Source organism: Eumetopias jubatus, unplaced genomic scaffold (assembly GCF_037043125.1).
Source record: "Eumetopias jubatus isolate StellerSeaLion01/CBP00866 unplaced genomic scaffold, mEumJub1_p1.0 scaffold_6, whole genome shotgun sequence".
NCBI lineage: Eukaryota > Metazoa > Chordata > Mammalia > Carnivora > Otariidae > Eumetopias > Eumetopias jubatus.
The window spans coordinates 105,671,281-105,694,741 of record NW_028274812.1 but is presented as its reverse complement, the minus strand read 5'-3'; the positions used below and the strand labels follow the sequence as shown (position 1 = coordinate 105,694,741).

The 23,461-nt window shown below is 36.6% G+C and overlaps 1 protein-coding gene across 3 annotated transcripts in view; it reads right to left on the bottom strand.

Annotated features, from left to right (window-relative positions):
- Positions 1–23,461, bottom strand: part of SUPT3H (SPT3 homolog, SAGA and STAGA complex component) — a 548,140-nt gene that overhangs the window by 259,788 nt on the left and 264,891 nt on the right. For all 3 annotated transcript variants that reach the window (XM_028097860.2, XM_088023956.1, XM_028097856.2), the window contains one exon: positions 6,172–6,256. In XM_028097860.2, coding sequence (XP_027953661.2) covers positions 6,172–6,256 — 85 coding nt within the window. The remainder of the gene's footprint in view (positions 1–6,171; positions 6,257–23,461) is intronic.

Below are 23,461 nucleotides of genomic sequence, written 5' to 3'. Positions count from 1 at the left end.
CCATACAGCTAGAGATTTGGCACACACACAAAAAAAAGATTACAGAAGAATCCATGAAGTTAAAGATAAATCAGTAGATTATGCACAAACAATGAATCATGGAACACTACATCAAGAACTAATGATGTAATATATGGTGATTAACATAACAATAAAAAAATTAAAAAAAAAAGATAAATCAGTAGAAACTACAAAGCCAAACAAAGTAACAACTAAACAGAGAGGAAGAATTTTTGAAAAAAAAATTAATTCAGAGGCTCTCGGAGATTTGTGAAACAATAACAAATGGTTCAGCACACATGTGATTGAAATCGAAGAATGAAAAACATAAACATAAAATAATGGCCAAAAACTTCTGCAAATTGGCAGAAAACATTAGTTTCCAGATCCAACAAGTTCAGCAAACTTGCAAGCAAGATAATCATGAAGAAAGTCCTCCATACATCAAACTTCTAAGATCCAACAATAAATAGAAAATCTTGAAATGAGCCAGAGAATGACATGTTACAAATGGGAACAAATGAGTAAGAGCTGGGGCGCCTGGGTGGCTCAGTTGGTTAAGCAACTGCCTACGGCTCAGGTTATGATCCTAGAGTCCCAGGATCGAGTCCCGCATCGGGCTCCGTGCTCGGCACGGAGTCTGCTTCTCCCTCTGACCCTCCCCTCTCTCATGTGCTCTCTCTCTCATTCTTTCTCTCAAATAAATAAATAAAATCTTTAAAAAAAAAATGAGTAAGAGCTGACCTGTCATCAGAAACTAATGTATGCTGAGAAACACTGGAGTGGCCCATTTGCATAGCTAAAATGAAAAGATTAGCAACTAGAATTCCACATATAGAAAAGATACACCTCAAGAAAAAAGGTGAAAATAGATACGTTCAGATGTAGAAACTAAAGATAATTCATCACTGGCACACCTGTACTATTAGAAATGTTAGTGTTTGCAGGCTGAGGGAAATTATTTAAATGGCAATTTATACCTATAAGAACAAATGATGAGCATGGAAAATGGTAAATATGTGGGTAAATGTAAAAGATTATAATACTTCCTACTATATTTTAATTGCATTTAAAGGAAAAGCTACAACACTGTGATGTGAAGATAACAGCGTGTATAGATTTAATACACTAAACAGTAAATATCTGATCATTTTTTTAAGATAAAAGGACACAGAGACACAGGGACAAAGGAGAGAAGGCCATGTGAATATAGAGTTAGAGAAAAATAACTGCCAACTGAAAATTCTTTACCCAGTATTTAAAACTTGTATTTCCTTCTAGTCTCTATGTTTTCTTTTTTTTTTTTAATTATTTTTTAAATTTAAATTTCAGGTAGTTAACATACAGTACAGTACTGGTTTCTGAAGTAGAATTCAGTGATTCCTCACTTACATATAACACCCAGTGCACTTCATAACAAGTGCCCTCCTTAATACCCATCACCCATCTAGCCCATTTGCCACCCACCTGCCTCCATCTACCCTCAGTTTTTTCTCTATCGTTCAGAGTCTCTTATGGCTTTCCTTTTTTTCTTTTTCTCCTTCCCATATGTTCATCTATTTTCTTTCTTAAATTTTACATGTGGGTGAGAGATCATATTACCATGGTATTTGTCTTTCTCGACTGACTTATTTCACTTAGCGTAAAACATTGTAGCTCCATTCATGTCGTCGTTGCAAAAGGCAAAATTTCCATTTTTGATGGCTGAGTAATATTTCATTGTATATATATATACACCACATCTTCTTTATCCATTCATCAGTCAATGGACATTTGGGCTCTCTCCATAGTTAGGCTATTGTTGATAATGCTGATAATACATCAGAGTGCATGTATCGCTTTGAATCTGTCTTTTTGTATCCTTTGGGTAAATACCTAGTAGTGCAATTGCTGGATCATAGGGTAGTTCTATTTTTAACATTTTGAGGAACCTGCATGCTGTTCTCCAGAGTGGCTGGACAAGTTTGCATTCCCAACAATAGTGCAAGAGTGTTCCCCTTTCTCTGCATCCTTGTCAACACCTGTTGTTTCTTGTGTTAATTTTAGCCATCCTGACAAGTGTTAAGATGGTATCTCATCATGGTTTTGATTTGTATTTCCCTGATGAGTGATGTTGAGCACCATCTCATGTGTTTGTTAGCCATCTGGATGTCATTGTTGGAAAAGTGCCTATTCATGTCTTCTGCCCATTTCTTAACTGGGTTATTTGGGTTTTTTTGGGTGTTGAGTTGATAAGTTCTTGGTAGATTTTGGATACTAACCCTTCATCAGTTATGCCATTTGCAAATATCTTCTCCCATTCTGTAGACTGCCTTTTAGTTTTGTTGATTGTTTCCTTTGGTGTGCAGAAGCTTTTTATCTTAATGAAGTCCCAATAGTTCATTTTTGCTTTTGTTTCCCTTGCCTGGGGTAACATGCCTAATAAGAAGATCCTATGGATGAGGTACAAAGAGGTTTCTGCCTGTGTTCTCCTCTAGGATTTTGATGGTTTCCTGTCTCACATTTGGGTCTTAAATCCATTTTGAGTTTATTTTTGTGTATGGTGTAAGAAAGAAAGTCATCCAGTTTCATTTTCCTGCATGTTGCTGTACAGTTTTCCCAACACCATTTGTTCAAGAGACTGTCTTTTTTCCATTGGATATTCTTTCCAGCTTTGTCGAAGATTAGTTGACCATATAGTTGTGAGTCCATTTCTTGGTAGTCTAGTCTATTGATCTGTGTGTCTGTTTTTGTGCCAGTACCATAACTGTCTTGATGACTATAGCTTTGTAGTATAGCTTGAAATCCAGGATCGTGATGCCTCCAGTTTTGTTTTTCTTTTTTAGAATTGCTTTGGCTATTTGGGGTCTTTTGTGGTTCCAGACAAATTTTAGGATTGTTCGTTCTAGCTCTGTGAAAAATGCTGGTGGTATTTTGATGTAAATATGTAGATTGCTTTCGGTAGCCCATTTTACCAATGTTTGTTCTTCCAATCGTTGAGCATGGAATGCTTTTCCATTTCTTTGTGTCCTCTTCAATTTCTTTCGTAAGTGTTCCGTAGTTTTCAGAGTACAGATCTTTTACTTCTTTAGTTAGATTTATTCCTAGGTATCTTATTGTTTTGGTGCAACTGCAAATGAGATCAATTCCTTGATTTCTTCTTCTGATACTTCGTTTATTGTTATATAGAAATGCAACAGATTTCTTGATTTTATATCCTGTGACTTTGCTGAATTCACGTATGAGTTCTAGCAATTTTTTTGGTGGAGTCTTTCAGGTTTTCTACATACAGTATCATGTCATCTGCAAATAGTGAAAGTTTGACTTCGCTTGCCAATGCAGCAAGGGAATAAAGGTCCTTAACTTACAGGGGAAGACAGGTTCACAGCAGATTTGTCCACAGAGACTTGGCAAGCCAGACAGGAGTGGAAGGAAATATTCAAGGTGCTGAATGGGAAAAATATGCAGTCAAGAATTCTTTATTCAGCGAGGCTGTCATTCAAAATAGAAAGAGAGATAAAGAGTTTACCAAACATAAACTAAAGGAGTTCATGACCACTAAACCAGCCCTGCAAGAAATTTTAATGGGGACTGTGAGTGGAGACAAAAATGACCAAAAGCAACAAAGACTAGAAAGGGCCAGAAAACAAAACCAGAAATACCAACTCAACAGGTAACACAATGGCACTAAATTCATATCTCTCAATAATCACTCTGAATGTAAATGCGCCAATCAAAAGATATAGGGTATGAGAATGGATAAAAAAACACAATCCATCTATATGCTGACTACAAGAGGCTCATTTTAGACCTAGTCTCCATGTTTTCTAATGAAAATTCTGCTGTCTTTCAAGTCATTGTTTCCTTATGGTAATGAATCTGGGTGCTTTTAGGATTTATGTCTTTTGTATTCAGCAGTTTAACATGCATTTCTTTGGGTTTACCCTGCTTGGAGTTGGCTCAGCTCCTTGAATCTGTAGATTTATGTATTTCAGTTTCAGATGTTCCATTTGTAGTAGTAACAAAGATCAAATACATAGGAATAAATGTAATAAATATGTGAAGCCTATAGAAAAAAAATGCTAAAACACTCATGAAAGACACAAAAGTGGTTTTCAAAAAAGGTAAAGACATTCCCTATTCTTAGATGGGAGTCAACATTCTTAAGATGCAGTTCTCTCTAAACTGATTTATAGATTCATGAAATTTCAATAAAGACACCAAAAAGCTATTTTATGGAGCTAGGAAAATCTGATACTAACATTCAGATAAAAAAATAAACATACAAGAATAACCAGGAACACACACAAAGAAAAACTACAAGGAGTCTAGTTGTAATAATCTTTAAAATACACCATAAAACCTATATAATTTAAAATGTATTATCACATGCATAGAAAAATAAGACACTGGCAATAAATATAAAATCATAAATAAATCCCAAATATGCTTATTTAATATATGATAAAGGAGGCATCTCAGATCATCAGGAAAAGTGTGCACTTTTTAATAAAAGATGATGGCATAACTGGGTAGTCATTTGGATAAAGATAAAATTAGATACACATCTCACATGATAACAAGAATAAGCTACAAATGGATTAAGGACCTAAATGTTAAAAAGGAGACCATACAAGTCTCAGAAGGCAACATGGGTGAATTCCTCTTCAAATTCAGCATAAGGTAAGACTTTCTTAACTATCTTTCAAAATTCTAAGACAATAAAAGGTTGATATATTTGGCTCTGTTGAAATTAAAATATTTGTATGTCTAAAAAAAGTCATAAAATCAAAGTCAAAAGATAACTCACACACTGAAAGAATGTATTTGTATCATATACTACAAAGGATTGATATCTCTAATATATATGGGACACAGGATCAAAAACCTGATGTACAAATGGGAAAAGGACATGACAGTGTTCCTAATGGCCAACACTATAACAACGTAAGCAATAAAAATAAATAATGATATTACTGCATAGTGATCTTAAGAATAAAATTTAAATATACATTAGTCCATACAAATATACATTAAAAATTGAATAAATGGTGATAAAGGATAGATATTCCTTTAAGAATAACTGCAATTAAAAAATATAAAAGGAAAGCAGGAAACAGAACAACACCATTAGGCAAATACCAACAGTCATAATGGTCTCAGACAAGATCAACTGATGAATGGTAAAATAAATAGGCACAAATTTTTAGAGAAGGAAAATATTTGCAGAGACACAAAATACCTCCCCCAAGATATTTATTACAAAATGAAGAAACTTGTAACTTCATTACAGTGAAAAAATTCAGCGTATATACCACCTTAATCAATTTATCAAGGTTAAAATCACAAATAAAACATCAAGAACATGACCATGTTGATGCAACACACTGAGAAAGACTCATTACTTCTGTGGTATTCTTGGCAAAAATGCACAGCCACGTTCTAATCATAAGAAAACATCAGACAGATTGAAAAAGGAAGAGCGTCCTATAAAACAACTGTCTAGTATGTTTAAAAAGGTGTCAAGGCCATGAAACAAGGAAAGATGGAGGAATTATCCTAGAAAGGGGCCGACTACAAAGACAAGATAGCTAATTATGAATTGTTACCCCAGACTAGATACTGGGACAGGAAAGGAACATTAAAAAGAAAACTGATGGAAATTGAATAAGGTCAGTAATTTCATTAAAAATATTATACCAACGTTATTTCCTGATTTTGATAATTGTACTGTGGTTACTTAAGATATTAACAGAGGAGGATGAAAGGTATCTGAGAATTCTACGTACTATTTGTGCAGTTCTTCTATAAGTCTAAAATGAAATACAGAAAAGTTTTGAAAAGCAATTTAGAAAAATTGTACTTATATAGTGATAGAAAACAATTCAGGGTTACCAGGGGGTCAGGGAAGGGGGGAAAGTACTAACTGCCCGGAGGCACAAGAGAACTTTTTTGGATGATGAAAATGTTCTATACCGTGATTGTGTTCAGAATCACAGGACAGTATCCAGTTGTCAAAACTCACTGAATTATGTACTTTGAGTGGTAAAATTTTGTTTTATGTAAATTACACCTCAATCCAGCAGACAAAATAAAGAATTTCAAATGTAAATACAATCTTTAAAAACAAGTATTGGGTTACAATCCCAAGCAGAATGGAGAAACATCAAATAAGATTATATGTGCTCTTACCAGATTAATTAACTGTGTGTGTACCACGTCTTCTACCAAAACTGCTGTTTCATGAAGAGGCCTCCTAGCATCACCTAAAGAAAACCTGCCAAAAAAAAAAAATTAAGCATACCAATATTAAAAACTAACAAAGGCAAAGAGTCAAAGTTATTGATTATCATAATCTGTTAATAAAGTATAAATTGTTCTCTCAAATAGCCAGAGTGGATGTACAATTTTCTATGGACAAAGAATTGCATCTCTCCCACACAAGCTACAGCTTCCAAAGAAAATGCAGTGTTAGCTATGCTATTTCTTGATCTGTGCAGTCATTTTTAAGGGCATTTACATTTCAAATGAAAAATATTAACAACTACTTCATAATATTGGCCACTAGAAAATCATGTTACCATACCCAAAGTACTAATAAAGTAACATACTAATAGCCATTTAGAAAATTATAAAAGCATGCAATGTAATTAAGTAATGTAATTAAAATGAAAAGTTGCTTAGAAAAATTTACATAAATGCCATAATTTATCATTTCTAATTATATACAACAGATTGTCAAGAATGGATTATTAAAAGTACTTAAAAGTACTTTTCTCAACTTTCATATGGTGGACCAGATGTGCAGAGAATCCCTTCCTGGTAAAGGACATTTGAAAATGCACAATACTATATTAACAAATTACATTTAAAGTTTATTTTAACCATCAGTGTAGGAGATAAAACAGAAGGCTGAGAAGATGAGAAAATACAGTTCCACTGGATACAGAGCCCTGGAGCAAAAATTTATTCTGAAGGCATCTAATTATTCATAGTAGCCAATAATCTGGATTTCATCTGGCATTGTATTCAAGATGTAGCAAAGAATGCTGGGACCCCAAGCAAGGCAGGAGATCAGTTTGAGGAACCAAATATGAAGTCAGTGATATCTGGTATGTGTGAAAGCACTTTGGCTATCTTGCTGGAGGCTATGGGTGAAAGAACAAAAAATGTAATGCTGGCATGAGGATGGACAAATGGAACAGAATAGAGAGCCCAGAAATAAAATTTTGCATTATGTATGACTGATTTTCAATAAGGGTACCAGGAACAACCAATTTGGAAGGGACAGTTTTTTCAACAACTGATGCAGGGAAACAAGATATCCACATGCAAAAGAATGAAGTTGGATTCTTACCTTGTACCATATAAAAAAATAAACTCAAAATAGATCAAAGACCTAAATTAAAAAGCTAAAACTATAAACCTCTTAAAATAAAACCAGGAAATCTTCATGACCTTGGATTTGGCAAGGGTTTCTTAACTAGGACACCAAAATAACAGGCAACAAAAGAAAAAATAAATAAATTGGAATTCATCACAATTACAAACCTTTATACATCAAAGGACAAGACAGTGAAAAGACAACCCACTTACTAGGAAAATATTTGAAAATAATATATCAGATGAATCACCAGAATATATTTATAAACTCTTATAACAATAAAGAAAAAAAACAATTTTAAAATGGGCAATAGGCTTGAATAGATATGTCTCCAATGAAAATATACAAATAGCCAACAGCAAATGAAAAGATCCTCATATCATCAGTCATTAGACAAATACGAATCAAAACCACACTGAGATGCTACTTCAAACCCAGAAGAATGGCTATTGTCAACCAAATGGAAAGTGCTGGCTAGGATACAGAGAAACTGGAAACACTGTACATTGCTAGAGAAAATTCAAAATGGTACAGACACAGTGGAAAAACAGTTGGGTGGTTCTGGAAAATGTCAAACACAGAATGAGCTTTTGACCTGGCAATTCCACTCAAGGGTATATACCTCCAAAGAAATGAAAATTGAAAACAGGGATTCAAACAGGTATGTGTACACCAATGATCATAGCTACATCATTCAGAATTGTCAAAAAGAATTGTCAAAACAACCCAAATCTCCATTAACGAATGAATAAACAAACTATATACATATAACTAAATATTATTCAGCAATAAAAAGGAAAGAAGTTCTGATACATGCCCCTACATGAATGAATTTTAAAAACAGTATGCTAACTAAAATAAGCCAGACAAAAATGACAAATATTGTATGTTGCCACTTATGAGTTATCCGTAATAAGAAAATTCATAGAGACAGGAAGTAGAAAAAAGGACACAAGGGGACTGGAAAGTTTTTGCTTAATGTGTAGAGAGTTTGTCTGGGATGATAATAACTTCTAAAATAAATAGTGATGATGATAGCACAGCATTTTGAATGTATTTCATGCCAGGCAATTGTACAGTTAAAAATAAGTAAGTGGTAAATTTTAAGTTATACCACAATAATCAATATGGATGAAAAAAAATTAACCAGACTAGATTCAGCTATAAAGGGAATTAGGGTTCAGAACAGCAGATCTGAGGAAATTACCCATAACACATCATGGGTAATAACGAAATATCATGATCAATGTTATGCCAAATATGTTGGTACTGTGGCGAAATGGATAAATTTCTTAAAAAAACAAAAAAACAAATGGCCAAAGCTGACTCAAAAAGAAATAAAAAACCTGAATAAGTTTTATAAATTTTAAAGAAATTAAATCAGCAGTAAAAAATCAAAGCCCAAACAAAACCCAAGCAAATGTTTCTCATCTGTAATTTTGTATCAAACATGCAAAGAATAGATTATTCTAATTTGATACAACTTTTAAAGAGAATACAAAAAGATATATACTCCCTAACTCATTTATTTAGGCTAGTATAACCTGGGTTTCAAAACTAGAAAAAAACAGTGAAAGAAAGTAAAATTACACATAAGTTTTACTCATGTATATAAACAGAAAAAAAAAACCATAATTAAAAGGCTTGAATCAAACAAAAGGTAGAATGAGGGGGAATTTACTTTCCTTCCTACCCTTCTCCTATGACCTCATGGGAGCTCCCTATGATCAACTAACAGAAAAAGAGAAGACTCAGGCCCTGGTTTACATATGGTCCGGCATGATATGCAGGCACCAACCAAAAGTGAACAGGCTGGAGCACTGCAGTCCCCTTCTGGAACATCACTCAAAGTCAGTGGTGAAGGAAAATCCTCCCAATGGGAAGAACTTTTAGCAGTGCATCTAGTTGTTTATTTTATTCGAAAGGGCAAATGGTCAGATTTGCAATTACATACTGATTCATGGGCTATGGTCAATGGTTGGCTGAAAAAGTGGTAAGGAACAAAATTGATGAGAAGGAAATCTGGGGAAGAGGTAGGTGGACAGATTTCTCTGAACGAGAAAAAAAAAGGTGAAGATATTTGGATCCCGTGTGAATACTCAGGGGCAACCTCAGCAAAGGAGAATTTTAATAATCAAGTGGATACTAACGGTTTTTTCATCCAATCATCCTGTCATCATTCAATGGGGCTCATGAACAAAGTGGTCATGGTGAGAGGGATGGAGGATATGCAGGGCCCAGTAACATGGAATTCCACTAATCAATGCCATCATTGTTACAGCCCCCTGCTGAGTGCCCATCTGTCAGCTGCAAAGATCAACACTGAGTTTCTAAACTGGCACCATTCCCCAGGGTGATCAGCCATCTTCCTTGCAAGAGGTTGATTACATTAGACCACTCCCATCACGAAAATGAAAGGGTATGGTTCTTACTAGAATAGATATTTACTCTGGATATGCATTTGCTGTCCCCACATGCAATGTCACTGCCAAAACTAACATCTGTGGACTTACAAAATGCCTTATCGGTTGTCATGGTACTCCATACAGCATTGTTTGTGATAAAAAAAAAAAAAAACAACTCACTTCATAGCAAAGGAAGTGGTGCACTGGGTCCATGCTCAAAGAATTCACAAGCACTAGTCTTAACATGTTCCCCAACATTATGAAGTAGCTGATTTGACAGAATGGTGGGAATGGCTTTTGAAAATCCAGTTACATGCCAACTAGGTGGCAATACCTTGTAGAGCTGGGGCAAGGTTTTCCAGAACACTTACACAACCTGTGAATTAACATCCAGTATACGGTGCTGTTTCTCCCACAAATAGGATTCACAAATCCAGGAATCAAGGGGTGGAATGGTAGTGGCAGCACTCATTATTACCTCTAAAGACCCACTAGCAAAATTTTTGCTTCCAGTTCCCATGACCTTATGATTTGCTGGCCTCGAAGTCTTTTCCAGAGGGAGGAATGCTTTCACATTTACTCCACTGACACAACAATTATTCCATTGAAATGAAATTTTAAGACTGCCGCTCAGTCACTTTGGATTCCTCATGCTTCTGAGTCAACAAGCAAAGAGGGAGTTACTGTGCTAGCTGGGGTGAGTGATGTTGACTACCAAGTGGAGACTGGACTGGTTCGCCACAGTGGAGGTAAGGAAGAGTATGTCTGGAATACAGGAGATCCCTGAGGCCACCTCTTAGTATTACCCTGCCCTGTTATTAAAACCAATGGAAAATTACAACCACCCAAACCAGGAGAGGCTATTAATGACCCAGATCCTTCAGGAATGAAGGTTTGGGTCATTCCACCAGGCAAAAAGCCACAACCAGCTGAGGTGCTTGCTGAAGGCAAAGGGAATACAGAATGTGTAGTAGAAAAAGGTAGTTACTAATACCAGCTATTCACATTACCAGTAAGAAAAACAAGGACTGTAATCATTATATTTCCTCCTTGTTTTGTTATAAATATGTTTGTGTGTGTGTGATTATTGGGCAAATATTGTTTCCTTCCCTTCCTTATTCCCTTATCATGTAACATAAGATATATTGGATCAATAGCATAATATTTAATTATGTTTACATCATAGTATTTAACTTAGGGATATTAAGAAGTGTAAACATCACTCAAAGAATTAACCTCATCTTCTGGGAAATGTGTTAACACATTTTCAGTTGTACACTGGATAATTGTATCAAGTTAGGCAAAATATGACCCTGTTATTGTCTTTATTTGGAGATTAAGAATAGTTTAAGGAGATGTATACGGGTGTCAAGGTGACATGGGGTAGTGGTTAATCTTATGTCTTAACCTGACTGGGCTAGGGGTGCCCAAATATTTGGTTAAACATTAATCTGGACATGTCTGTGAAAGTAATTCTCAATGAGATTAATTGCCTGAGGCAAACTTGCCCTCTCCAACATGTGTGGGCTTCATCCAACCTCTTGAAGGCCTGAAAAGAACAAAAGGCAGTGTAAGGGAGAAACACTCCCTCTGCCTATCTTCAAACTGGGACATCAGTCTTCCACTGTCTTTGAACTCAGACTGGGACTTACACGATCAGCTCTACTGCTTCTCAGGTTTTCATACTGTTTACTCCCCTGTCTCCATTTTGGTTTTTGAATTTCACAATGTACATCTTTTTACTTTGTGTATCATTAACAAATTATTGTAGTTGTCAGTAATTTTACTACTTTTGTCTTTTAGCCTTCATACTAGATGTATGAATGATTTACTCACCACCACTGAACATTTGAGTACTATGAATTTAACTGATGGAATTTGTACTTTTATATGTTTTCTAGTTACTAATTAGTATTCTTTCATTTCAGTTTGAAGAAGTCTCTTGAACATTTCCTATAAGGCTAGTCTAGTGGTTATGAACTCCTTCACTTGTCTCAAAAACTCTAATTCTCCTTCAATTGCTAAGGACAACTTTGCCAGGTCGACTATTCTTGGTTGCCAATTGCTTCCTTTCAGCACTTTGATTATATCATGCCACTCTCTTTAGACCTGCAAAGTTTCTGCTGAAAAAATTTGCTAACAAGTCTTGTGGGGGTTCCTTCATATGTAACAAGTTGATTTGTGGCTTTTAAGATTCTTCCCTTGTCTTTAACCTTTGACAATTTAATTATAATGTGTCTCAGTGTGGGTGTCTGGATTCATCTGATTTGGAACTCTGTGGGCATCCTGAATCTGTTTCTTTCCATTGGTTATGAAAATTTTCAGCCATTATTTCTTCAAATAAGCTTTCTACCCCCTTTCTCTCTCTTCTTCTTCTCTGGTACCCTTATAATGCAAATATTGGTCTGATTAATGGTATCTTCATTTAAACTATCTTTACTCTTTTTTTTTTATTATTCTTTTTGCCCCTCTGATTGCATGAATTCCACTGTTCTGTCTTCAAGTTCACTGATGCTTTCTTAGGCTTCATCTAGTCTGTTGTTAAACATCTCTACTGAAATTTTCAGTTCAGTTATTATATTCTTCAACTCTATGATCTCTGCTTGGCATATTTTTTAATATTTTCTATCTCTTTGTTAAAATTCTCACTTTATTAATGCTTTGTTCTCTTGATTTCAGTGAGCATCTTTATGACCATTACTTTGAATTATTTATCAGGTAAACCACTTACCTCAGTTTCTTGAGTTTTATCTTATAATTTTGGTGAGAACATCTCTTTCTCGTTTCCCATTTCCCTTCATTCTCTGTGTTGATTTCCCTGTGTGCATTACATAAAATGGCCACCTCCTCAGTCTGGACTGATAGTCTTATATAGGAGATGAACCTTATCATTCAGCCCTAGTTCTTGGTTGTCTCTCTAAATTTAACCTTCTTTGTTCTTACAGACTCCTAGGTAACTTAGGTATGCCAAGAACTATCAGTGTCCCACAAGGAGAAGGTCTCAGTCAGCACACTGATTTAGGCTGATTGGAAGCTGGACCCCAAGGCAGGATATTTTAAAATATTCAAACAGGCTTCCCTGAGGGAATGACTAGTAGATGGGTGTTTCTCTCTGTTCCCTCTGTGCTGAGCCCTGGGGTGATGGTTGGTTGAGAACTGTTTCTTTGCTTGCTACACTCCCATGGGATCTGTAACTCAAGATCTGTTGGCCACCACTACCAGATCAAGAGATGTGTCCCTTGGGTGGCAGCCAACAAAATCCAGGTCACCAAACATGTGCAAAAGCTCTTTTCAGGGTGATACTCTTGAATTAGATCTGGTCAGAGGGAGAATGCACAGGCCTCCCCGGTCTGTGGGGAGGTTCACAATCAGTCCCTAGATATGTGCCAAATTAGAAACTTGACGCTTAATCAGTAGTTTTTTATGATATGCAAATAAGGCCTCTTACCAGGAAGGACTGGAAATGGGCATTTCTAACTGCTATCTCTGTGCTGAGCCCTGGGAGAAAATTCAAATAAAACTTTATTTTGGGGGACACAGAAATGAAAGCTCCACTGGCCACCACAGCCAGTGTGTCCTCTAGATGGCAGTCACAAAAGCTGGATCACTAGATTTGTGCATAAGCTCCTTTCATGAAGATACTGATGAACCACAGTGGGGCAGAGGGAATACTGCAGACATGTGATAAATGAGAAGCCTGACCTTCAGGCTGCAGGTTTTGTTCCCACATTTTTATTGAGAAATAACTGACATACATCACTGTGTAAGTTTAAGGTTGTACAGCATGATGGTTTGATTTACATGTATTGTGAAATGATTACCACAGTAGGTTTAAGTTAACATCCATCATCTCATATAGATACAAAAGAGAAAATAAATAAAAATTTCTTTGTGGTGAGAACTTTTAGAATCTACTCTCTTAACAACTTTCTTATGTAACACACAGCAGTGTTAACTATAGTCATCATGTTGTACATTACATCCCTAGTACTTATCTTATAACCGGAAGTCTGTACCATATGACCGTCTTCCTCCAATTCCCCCTCCCCAACCTCTGGCACCTATAAATCTGAACCCTTTTTCTATGAGTTTCTATGAGTTTGGTGGGGTTTTTTTGTTTGTTTGTTTTTGTTTCTGCTTTAGATTCCACATAAGTGAGATCATATAATATTTGTCTTTCTCTATCTGACTTATTTCCCTTAGCATTATGTAGTCTAGGTCCATTCATGTTGTCAGAAATGGTAGGACTTCCTTGTTTTTTATGGTTGAATAATATTCCTATGTTTGTGTGTATACATATACATACGTGTGTGTGTGTGTGTGTGTGTGTATCTTTATTCATTCACCCATTGATGGACAGTTCAGTTGTTTCCATATCTCAGCAATTTTACATAATGCTGCTATGAACATGGGGGTGCAGATATTTTTTCAAGTTAGTGTTTCTGTTTCCTGTGGATATATATCCATAAGTGGAACTGCTGAATCATACAGTATTTCTGTTTTTAATTTTTTGAGGAACATCCATACTGTTTTCCATAGTGGCTGTAACAATTTGCAATCCCATCAACAGTGCATGAGGGTTCATGTTTCTCCACATCCACACAAGCACTGTCTTTTTGATGACAGCCATTCTAACAGGCATGAGGTGATATCTCATAGCTTTTATTTGCATTTCCCTGATGACTTGGGAGCATCTTTTCATGCACCTGTGGGCCATCTGTATATCTTCTTTAGATAAATGTCTATTCAAATCCTTTGCCCACTTAATGTAATATTTGTTTTCTGGATATTGAGTTGTATGAGTTCTTTATATATTTTGGATAGTAACCCCTTATTAGACACAAGATTTGCAAAAAAAAATTTTTCCCCATTGCACAGGTTGTCATTTCTTTTGCTGTGCAGAGGCCTTTTAGTTTGATATAGTCCAATTTGTTTATTTTTTTACTTTAACTGTCTTTGGGTTAGGTGTGATTTCCAAAAGATCATTACCAAGATGCATGTCAAAAAGCTCTTCTCCTGTTTTCTTCTAGGAGTTTCAGATCTTGCATTTAAGTCCATAATCCATTTTGACATAATTTTTGTGAGTGGTGTAAGACAGGGGTCAAGTTTCATTGTTTTACATGTGTATATCCAATTTTCCCAGAACAATTTATTGAGGAGACTGTCTTTTTTTTGAGTATTCTTGGCTCCCTCGTCAAATAGTAGTTGGCCATATATGCTTGGCTGCAGGCTACAGCTTTTAAGAATGCAAATAGGTGAGAGGCTGCTGGAAAGATGGCAGAGTAGGAGGACCCTGGGCTCACCTCTTGCTGTGTGGCCACCTAGAGAACACCTACATTGGCATAAATACCCCAGGAAGCAACCCGAAAACTAGCAGAACAGACTCTCCGCAGCCCAACATAGACAAGACGCCACAGAAAAGCAGATCCACCCCCTCCAATTGCTTTTGGCAAGATCCCATCAAAGTAGTGCCACAATCCTGGAAGTGTGTGTGCAACCCAGACAAGGGTCAGCACCACTCCAAAGTGAGTCCTGCTCCAGGGAGAGGGGAAGATAACCACACACCAATCTGACTGTGACCCCAGCAGTGGGCTGGGGGCAGGCAGCTGGTCTGACTGCAGGCCCTACCCACCAACAAAAGCTTCTCAGGGGACAACACAGGGAAAGTGCCACAGTTTGGTACTACTTCATCTCTGGTAAATACCTGGTCTGACACAACTCAGGCCCAGGGCAGCCCTGGACTGGCTCACTAACACCACAGGCACCAGACTCTGCCCACAACAGGCAGAGAGCCATCACAGGCTGGACTGAAGGCAAACACAGCTCTACCACAATGGAAGGACACCCCTGTAGCAACATACATAGGAGACACCCCTGAAGCACCATTTTCTGGTGAAAAGGAGACACAGCACTGCGGGGCACTACAGGACCTCTTCTACATAAAGCCACTATTTTCAAGTGTGGGAGATGTAGCTGACTTTCAGAAACAGACACAACAAAAGACAAAATGAGGAGAAAGAGGAATATGTCCCAAATGAAAGAGTGGAACAAAAGCAGAGCAAGAGACCTAAACAAAATGGAGATAAGTAATATGTCTGATAGCGAATTTAAAGTAATGCTCATAAAAATACTTGCTAGAATTGAGAAAGGAGTGCAGGACCTCCATGAGACCCTCCACCAAGAGATAGGAGACGTAAAAAAGAACCAATTAGAGATATTGGACCACTAAATGGTAATAAAAATAGACCACATGGAATAAATAGCAAACAAGAGGAAGTAGAAGAATAGATCAGCAACCTGGAGGACAGAGTAATGTAAAGTAATCAAGCTGAGCAGATGCGAGTGGAAAAAAATACCCCAAATGAGAAGAGACCCAGGGAACTCAGCGACACTGTCAAACATAACAGTCCAGTCATATGATAGGGATCCCAGAAGGAGAAGAGTGAGAAAAGGGGGCAGAAGATTTTTCTGAAGAAATAATAGCTGAAAACCTCCTGAATCTGGGGAAGGAAAGAGAAATCCTGATCCAGAAGGCACAGAGAGCCCCCAACAAAAGCAACCCAAAGAGGTCTGCACCAAGACACAACGTAAATAAGATGGCCAAAAGCAGTGATGAAAGAGAGAATTTTAAAAGTGGCAAGAGAAAGGAAAGCAGTTACATACAAGGAAAACCCTATAAGGCTATCAGTGGGTTTTTCAGCAGAAACTTTGCAGGCCAGAAGACAGCAGGATGATAAAATCAAAGTGCTAAAAGGAAAAAATCTACAGCCAAGAATATTCTATCCAGCAAGGCTTTCATTCAGAATAGAAGGAGAGATAGAGTTTCCCAGAAAAACAAAACCAGCCATGTCCCTGTCACACACGATGCCATCGGCAGATGGGTCCCAAGTTCACAGTCCACCCCGCCCTGCTGCCCAAGTCAGCATGCACAGCCTGCCACCTGCTCAATGCCAAGTCAACACGCCTTCACTTCAGATTGACAAGGACTCAAACTGACACTCTTCCCCTCAAATTCCAGCCCCTGTGCTCAAGTTTGTGCACAAAAGTGGGCATAATTGTAACAGCAGAATGAAGCAGCCCAAACAGTGACACCAAGTCTGTGGAATATATAATGGATAAAAGGAGTGTGCTAGGCTGAGAACATCTCCAACAAGCACATCAAAGGACAATACATACAGCATGATTCTGGTTCCTAAAAGAAACAAACCCAGGAAAAATAAAACAAGACGAAATCAGAGAGGGAGAAAACCATAAGAGACTCTTAATCATAGGAAACAAACAGGGTTGCTGGAGGGTAGGGGGTAGGGGGATGGGGTAACTGGGTGATGGGCATTAAGGAGGGCACGTGATGTAATGAGCACTGGGTGTTATAAGCAACTGATGAATCACTGAACACTACCTCTGAAACTAATAATACACTATATGTTAATTAATTGAATTTAAATTTTAATAAAAGGACCCCCCCCCCCCGTAAAAAAATACAAATAGGCACCTTTCAGGGAAAGGGTGGGAGACAGTCATTTCTGTCTTCTGCTGCTGAGTTGAGCCCTGGACGGAGAGCCAAGGCATGTCCTTGGGGAGTCCTGGCAACCCAGTTATGAACTGTTCCTTTTTTGCTATCATCTTGTGGACAAAACCCCACTGGCTTTCAGAGTTAGTTGTGGGAGCCCATCCCTCAGGTGGAAGTATTAAAAGTTGGGGCACTGGATATTGGGTCCAAATCCTGTGCTCCTCAGGGAGAAGCTAGTTCTGAGTTCCTGCCTGATTGCATGTCACAGTGCCAAGATGGGGTTTATGGCAAGGATGTCTCACCCATTCCTGCCTGTTTAAAATAGATTTTTTTTTTTCTCATTTGCTTGGTATATAGGAGTTGCTCAGCTAGCTTCTGGATTTTGTTCAAAGGGAATTTTTCTGCGTATAGTTGCAGATTTGGTGTGTTCATGGAAGGAGGTAAGTTCAGGAAGCTCCTATGCCACCACCCTGGACTAGAATCTTGTACTTCTCAGGCTTTCTACTGAAACTAAAATTTATACCACTTGCTTTCCTGGATCTCATGCCTTTGGACTCAGACTGTAACTTATATCATCAGCTGTCCTGCTCCTCAGCTATTTGGACTTGGACTGGAACTATATACCATTGGCATTCCTGAGTCTCCAGCTTTGTTGACTGATCTTAGGACTTCTCAGCTTCCATAATTGTATCGCCAATTCCTTATAATAAATCACTTTCATACACATATATGTAAACACACATAGTTACCCTACTGGTTCTATTTTTCTGGAAACAGGAAAATATACCCAGGAAAGCAAGAGTGGAACATATATCTATTAATGATAATAATTAACTACTTAAAATATGAAAAGAGAAAGATTTTATGATCATCTCAACAGATATAGGAAAATCACTCAAACACTCATGATGAAAATTTTAGTGAACTTGACTTATAGGCATTTTCTTTCATCTGATTAAGAGAATCTGCCAAAAACCATATAGGAAACAATATACTCAGACACATTCATACTCTTCAAAATTCACACCAGTACAAGGACTCCTACTATCCCACTTTCATACAGGTATCACATGCTTTTCAAATTTCACATTACACCACTTTGTTTGTACAAAAGATCTATATTAGTATCTGTTTTTGCTAATTTAGAGAAATCCAAAGAGGATATTTGAGTTTACGACAAAAGTAAAACTCATGTTCAGCATTTGGTTTACAACAAGTTGTCACAGAGGCAGGGCGCATCCCAAACAGTGAGAGTAGCACCATGAAGCTCCTTTCCTGGGAACTACACTCAGCATCTCAGCATCAGGCTGCCATAGCTTAGAACTGTGTCTACGAGCATATGTGCTTTACTTTGACTTATTTTGTGTATTCATTAGTAAGATGTGTTCAAAGGTATTAGAAAAGCCTAAGTGAGGTTATTTTTTGGGTCTGGGAACACTTAAAAAGTTTTCCATATAAATTAATGGTAATTATGTCTCACTCTATGCCACTTTGGCTTAGAAAGTTTTCAGAGGAACACTCTACTTTTGGATGGCAGGGGGGTACTTATAACACTTAAGATTGTAGCCAGAACATTAAGACAAGAAAAGGTTTAAACTACATAAAGAGTGAAAAAGAATAAACTAACACCACTCTTCTTCACATATAATCTGAGTATCTACACAGAAAATCAAAAATAATTGGGAAACAAACTATTTGAGTTAATAAAGGAAGTTATTAGCATGTTTTTCAAATATAAGATCAATCCACAAATATCATCATCAACACAAAGGCAGAATGAACTCATAAAAACAGACAGCAGAGTGGTGTTTATAGGAGTCAAAGTGAGGGGAATGGGGAGATGTTGCTTAACGGGTACAAACTTCTAGTTATAAGATGAGTAAGTTCTAAGGATGTAATGTACACCATGGTGATTATAGTTAATGATATTGTATTTTACACTTGAAAGTTGCTAAGAGTAATTTTTAAATGTTCTCACCACAAAAAAGAAATGGTAATTATGTGACGTAATGGAGGTGTTAGCTAAAGCTATGGTGGTAATCATTTTGCAATAATTAGTGTATCAAATCAACACGTTGTGTCCCTCAAACTTACACAGTAATGTATGTCAATTATATCTCAATAAAGCTACAGAAAAAAGCAAAGGCAGAAAATGCAATTAAAAAGAAATAAAAATCAGTTCTAAACTTTTTATTTGGTTTACAACAAGTTGTCACAGAGGCAGGGCGCATCCCAAACAGTGAGAGTAGCACCAAGAGCCAAGAATAATCAAGACACTTTTAAAGTGGAAGGATATGTCCTACCAGACTAATTATAAAGCTACAGAATTAAGATAGTGTGTTACTGGTACAAGGACAAACAAACCAACAAAACAGAAAGGGAGTAAAAAGCCCACATTAGAGAGTAAGCCCCACAATGGCAAAAATCTTATGTTCACTTCAGTATTAAATTCTTTGGAATGCCTGAACAAAGTTTCCCTTCCATTATTTAAAATATTTAAATCTCACTAGAGAAAAAGTACAAAGTTATCAAAGTGAAATAATTGACTCAAAGATAAACAAATTCAATTCACATCTCTAATAAAAAGAACACTTTAAAAATACTTCTTGTATTATTGTACAAAAACATACGAATAATTATCAAATTTTACCTCAAAAAAGTTAAAATTTTTCTACTTAAAATCGTCATTAGCATAAACATGTAAACTACCTAAAACTTGTCAAGTATCTAAAAGCAAGGATGGGATTTGATGAGTATACTATTTTAATTTTCAAGATTGTTAGTACCTCAGCTTTAATTCCACAGTTTTTCTCACATTACTTCTGCTAATTTTTTTCCCACACACAGAAAGCTAGACACTGTCCTAGTGAGTTTTGGAAAACAAAATGAAAACCGCTATATCTAGCCACAGTCACTTCCTTTTTCCTCTGTAATGTATATAATATTTTTAAGTCACTTAAGGACAAAATCCAAGTAAGTGACACATAAAAATCTTTAGATTTTTTTTCCATTCAAGACCTACCTTACTATTTACTGATGCCTTGACTGACTTTCCTGGGTCTAGTTCCAACAAATAGAGCCTGATACTCCACTCCTTCATATACTGCCTAGATGCCTCTAATAACGCCAGTACTGCTGGCCCAGCCTCCACTAAACGTCTTTCAGGAAACGGTCCTAAAAAGGCTGTCCCTGCCCTAGTCACCATGCAGTAACTTCACTGCTATAACATGCGAGCCTCCATTTTAGTAAGGACTGTAACTTTGAAAACTATGGTCACAGCAAGCAGTTTAAGTCCAGAGCAATCCTGCTGGACTCCCCCTAATAATGACAGTGGCAGAGTTACTTACCGCCTACCTTTTCACCCAAACAAGATTGGTTTGATTCAATTCCAGGATCAGATGCTTCAGTGACCACTAGCGCAGCTAGCTCTGCAATTCCCTTGTCAAGTGCATATTGAAAGTATGAAATAAGCAAGATTATTTATGAGGTAAAGTTACATTCCTTATTATGTACACTTATATTCAGATATAGGAGGGTATGTGCTGAACAAAACCTTGGGATACTGTTCCAAAAGGAAGCAGGGCTTAACACTCAGCCTTTCAGTGTTTTTGTTATGTGTATGCCCAACACAGTCTACAATTGGGGGCTATCCTTTAAATAGACATCTATTAAAGTAAAAAAAAAAAAAATCCTATTAGTAGAAGCACCTAAGATAAAATAGAAGAACTAGTTGCAGAGACACTTCCAAAACACAGAAAATACATTTTTTCAAACTATACACTGAATATTACTGTAGTCACTATGTGTTTTGGAAAAAATATGCTCTAGGTCAGTAGTTTTTGACATCAGTTTTAAAAAGGAATAAAAAATAAAAACAAAAGGAGGGAAGAAAGATGTCAGTTATTTGCCATCTTACTCTAGGTTGAGCCTCTACTTGACATTTTTTGTTAGTAATTCATGCCAAGAAGCTTCCCAAGTATATGCTTCCACTGTCTCTGTACAATCTAAAGTATTATTCATTTACTAAAATCTTTAGCTAACCTCCAGATCCTATGTAAATGTACATATTTGATGATGTCCTCATAGACCCAGGGTCCATATACCCACTTACCCCCAACAGTGAAAGGCAATCAACACCAAATTCTTTTAAGGGTTTTAACTGAGAAAAACAAACTTTTTGAGTGAGCATACAGTATAAAATACTCTTTTTAAGTTATACAAGTACATATATATATATATATATACATTAGTATAAACAAACATTCAAAGAAGGTAAAAATTAAAAAAAGGTATTTTAAAAATATTATTTATTGACAAGGGAAAACTTTTTTGCTTTGATTAAAATATATGTATTATAAGCATTACCAACACTTCTGATTTGCCTAGGACTAAGGGGCTTTCCAAGTTATTCTCTATCAAATAAATCAGCTTAATTAATACTAAAAGGTCATGACACGTTTCTTATTAAAAAAAAAAAAAAGGACAAGCCAGAAGTTTCTTTTTTTAAGGGAATGAATGAATAATGAATAAAACTTGTATATTTACTTTCAATTACCCTAATTATTTCAGTTCTCGGGTCCCAAAACATCCCTTCATTTGGAGATAATGCTTTTCCATTCATGAAGTTAAGGACAAAGTTTATGACAGTGGATGAGGCACAGCTACCCAGCTGAATGTCATTGTAGTCTCTGCCAACATGCAAGAGAGGAAACAGCGTCTGCTGAGTAAGGGGCCAGAGATGTGAGCCCAGAAAAACACACTTCATGTGTCCATTATCAAACTAAGAAGATTACAATAATTGCAGAAGTCCCACTACGTCCTGGCCATCAGCTACAAAGAAGAGGAAGTCAGTTATGATGAAAAGAAATTAGCCTGGGAGTCTGATGGCCTGGTTCTAGTTGACACTCTGCCACTAAGGAGTACTATAACCTTGGGCAAGTAACTTTTCTGGATGCCTCACTTCCTCAACAATGAAAGAAGGGGACTGGATTAGACTGATTATAAAGATGCCTTTTCAGATATTCGATTTTGGTATATGAAAGCAGCTGTAACCCGTACAGCACACAAACTTATTTCTTCAAGAATTATTAAAAAATGTTTCAAGAAAATCACTTTTATAAGAAAATTTTTATAAGAAAATGAAATCTTACTAAATTGAATAAATTGGATAAAAATCTAGATATTAAGAAGGAAGAAATACATTTTTTAAATGGGTAGCATAGAATGAATTAAAAGAATGAAGCCAACTGGAGGAAGGGCAATAAGTCTACAACTTATTCCTGCTCCTAAACATGGTAACAGTTCCCAAGAAACATTCCAATGCCTCCTAAAGAAATTGAAAAACAACGACAAAAATCCTAAGTAGTCTTTGTATTTAAGAATATTATCACAAGATTTTATATTATTCTTTTTCAGTATACTTAACAAGATCCGCTTTTGAGTCTAAGATATTTATTTTCAAATTTTCAAGCCCCGATTAAGAACAGAGTGGCAGGACTGACTAAATTTTAATTAAAGGGATTGTTTAATTAAAAAGATCCTTTCACAATGTATATATGTATGTCAAGTCATCACACTGTTCACTTTAAATATCTTACAACCTTACTTGTCAATTATGCCTCAATAAAGCTGGGGGTGGGGTGGTGGGGAAGAGATTGTGAAAAAGAAACCAAGGAGGTAATTTTGGTGAAAATCTGTGACAGAGAGCCCGCTGGCCAGGGCCGGAGAACATGAGACCCATAAGCAGATCAGCTCATAAAGTATCCAGAACCAAACATAAAAGAAAAGGACAAAGAGACGTTTCTTAACTGCCCTGTGTGCGTCTTCTTGGATGCTGAGTTGCTTTCAGTACTTACCACTGGCTACAAACTCTAATGTGGTTAAATTATTCTGGATGCTGCGGTTAAGTAATTGCTGTGGTCTTGGGAGCTAGTTACTTTTTTTTTTTATTACTTCTGGTTTTTTGGACGTTTTTCTAACTCAGGTAATTGACATTACTTTGGAATGGACACTGTGTGACTACTGCTTGGTGTAAGAAGGCCCTGGGTGACTTTCTGTCCCCCCAAAAAGTTTCCTTTTTCCCTTCAAACCACTTATTTGATTATACTTTTATAGGGTAGGTATTACTATAATACCCAGGAATTTCTCCTAACTGGAATTAGAGTGAATAGCAGGCTACAACCC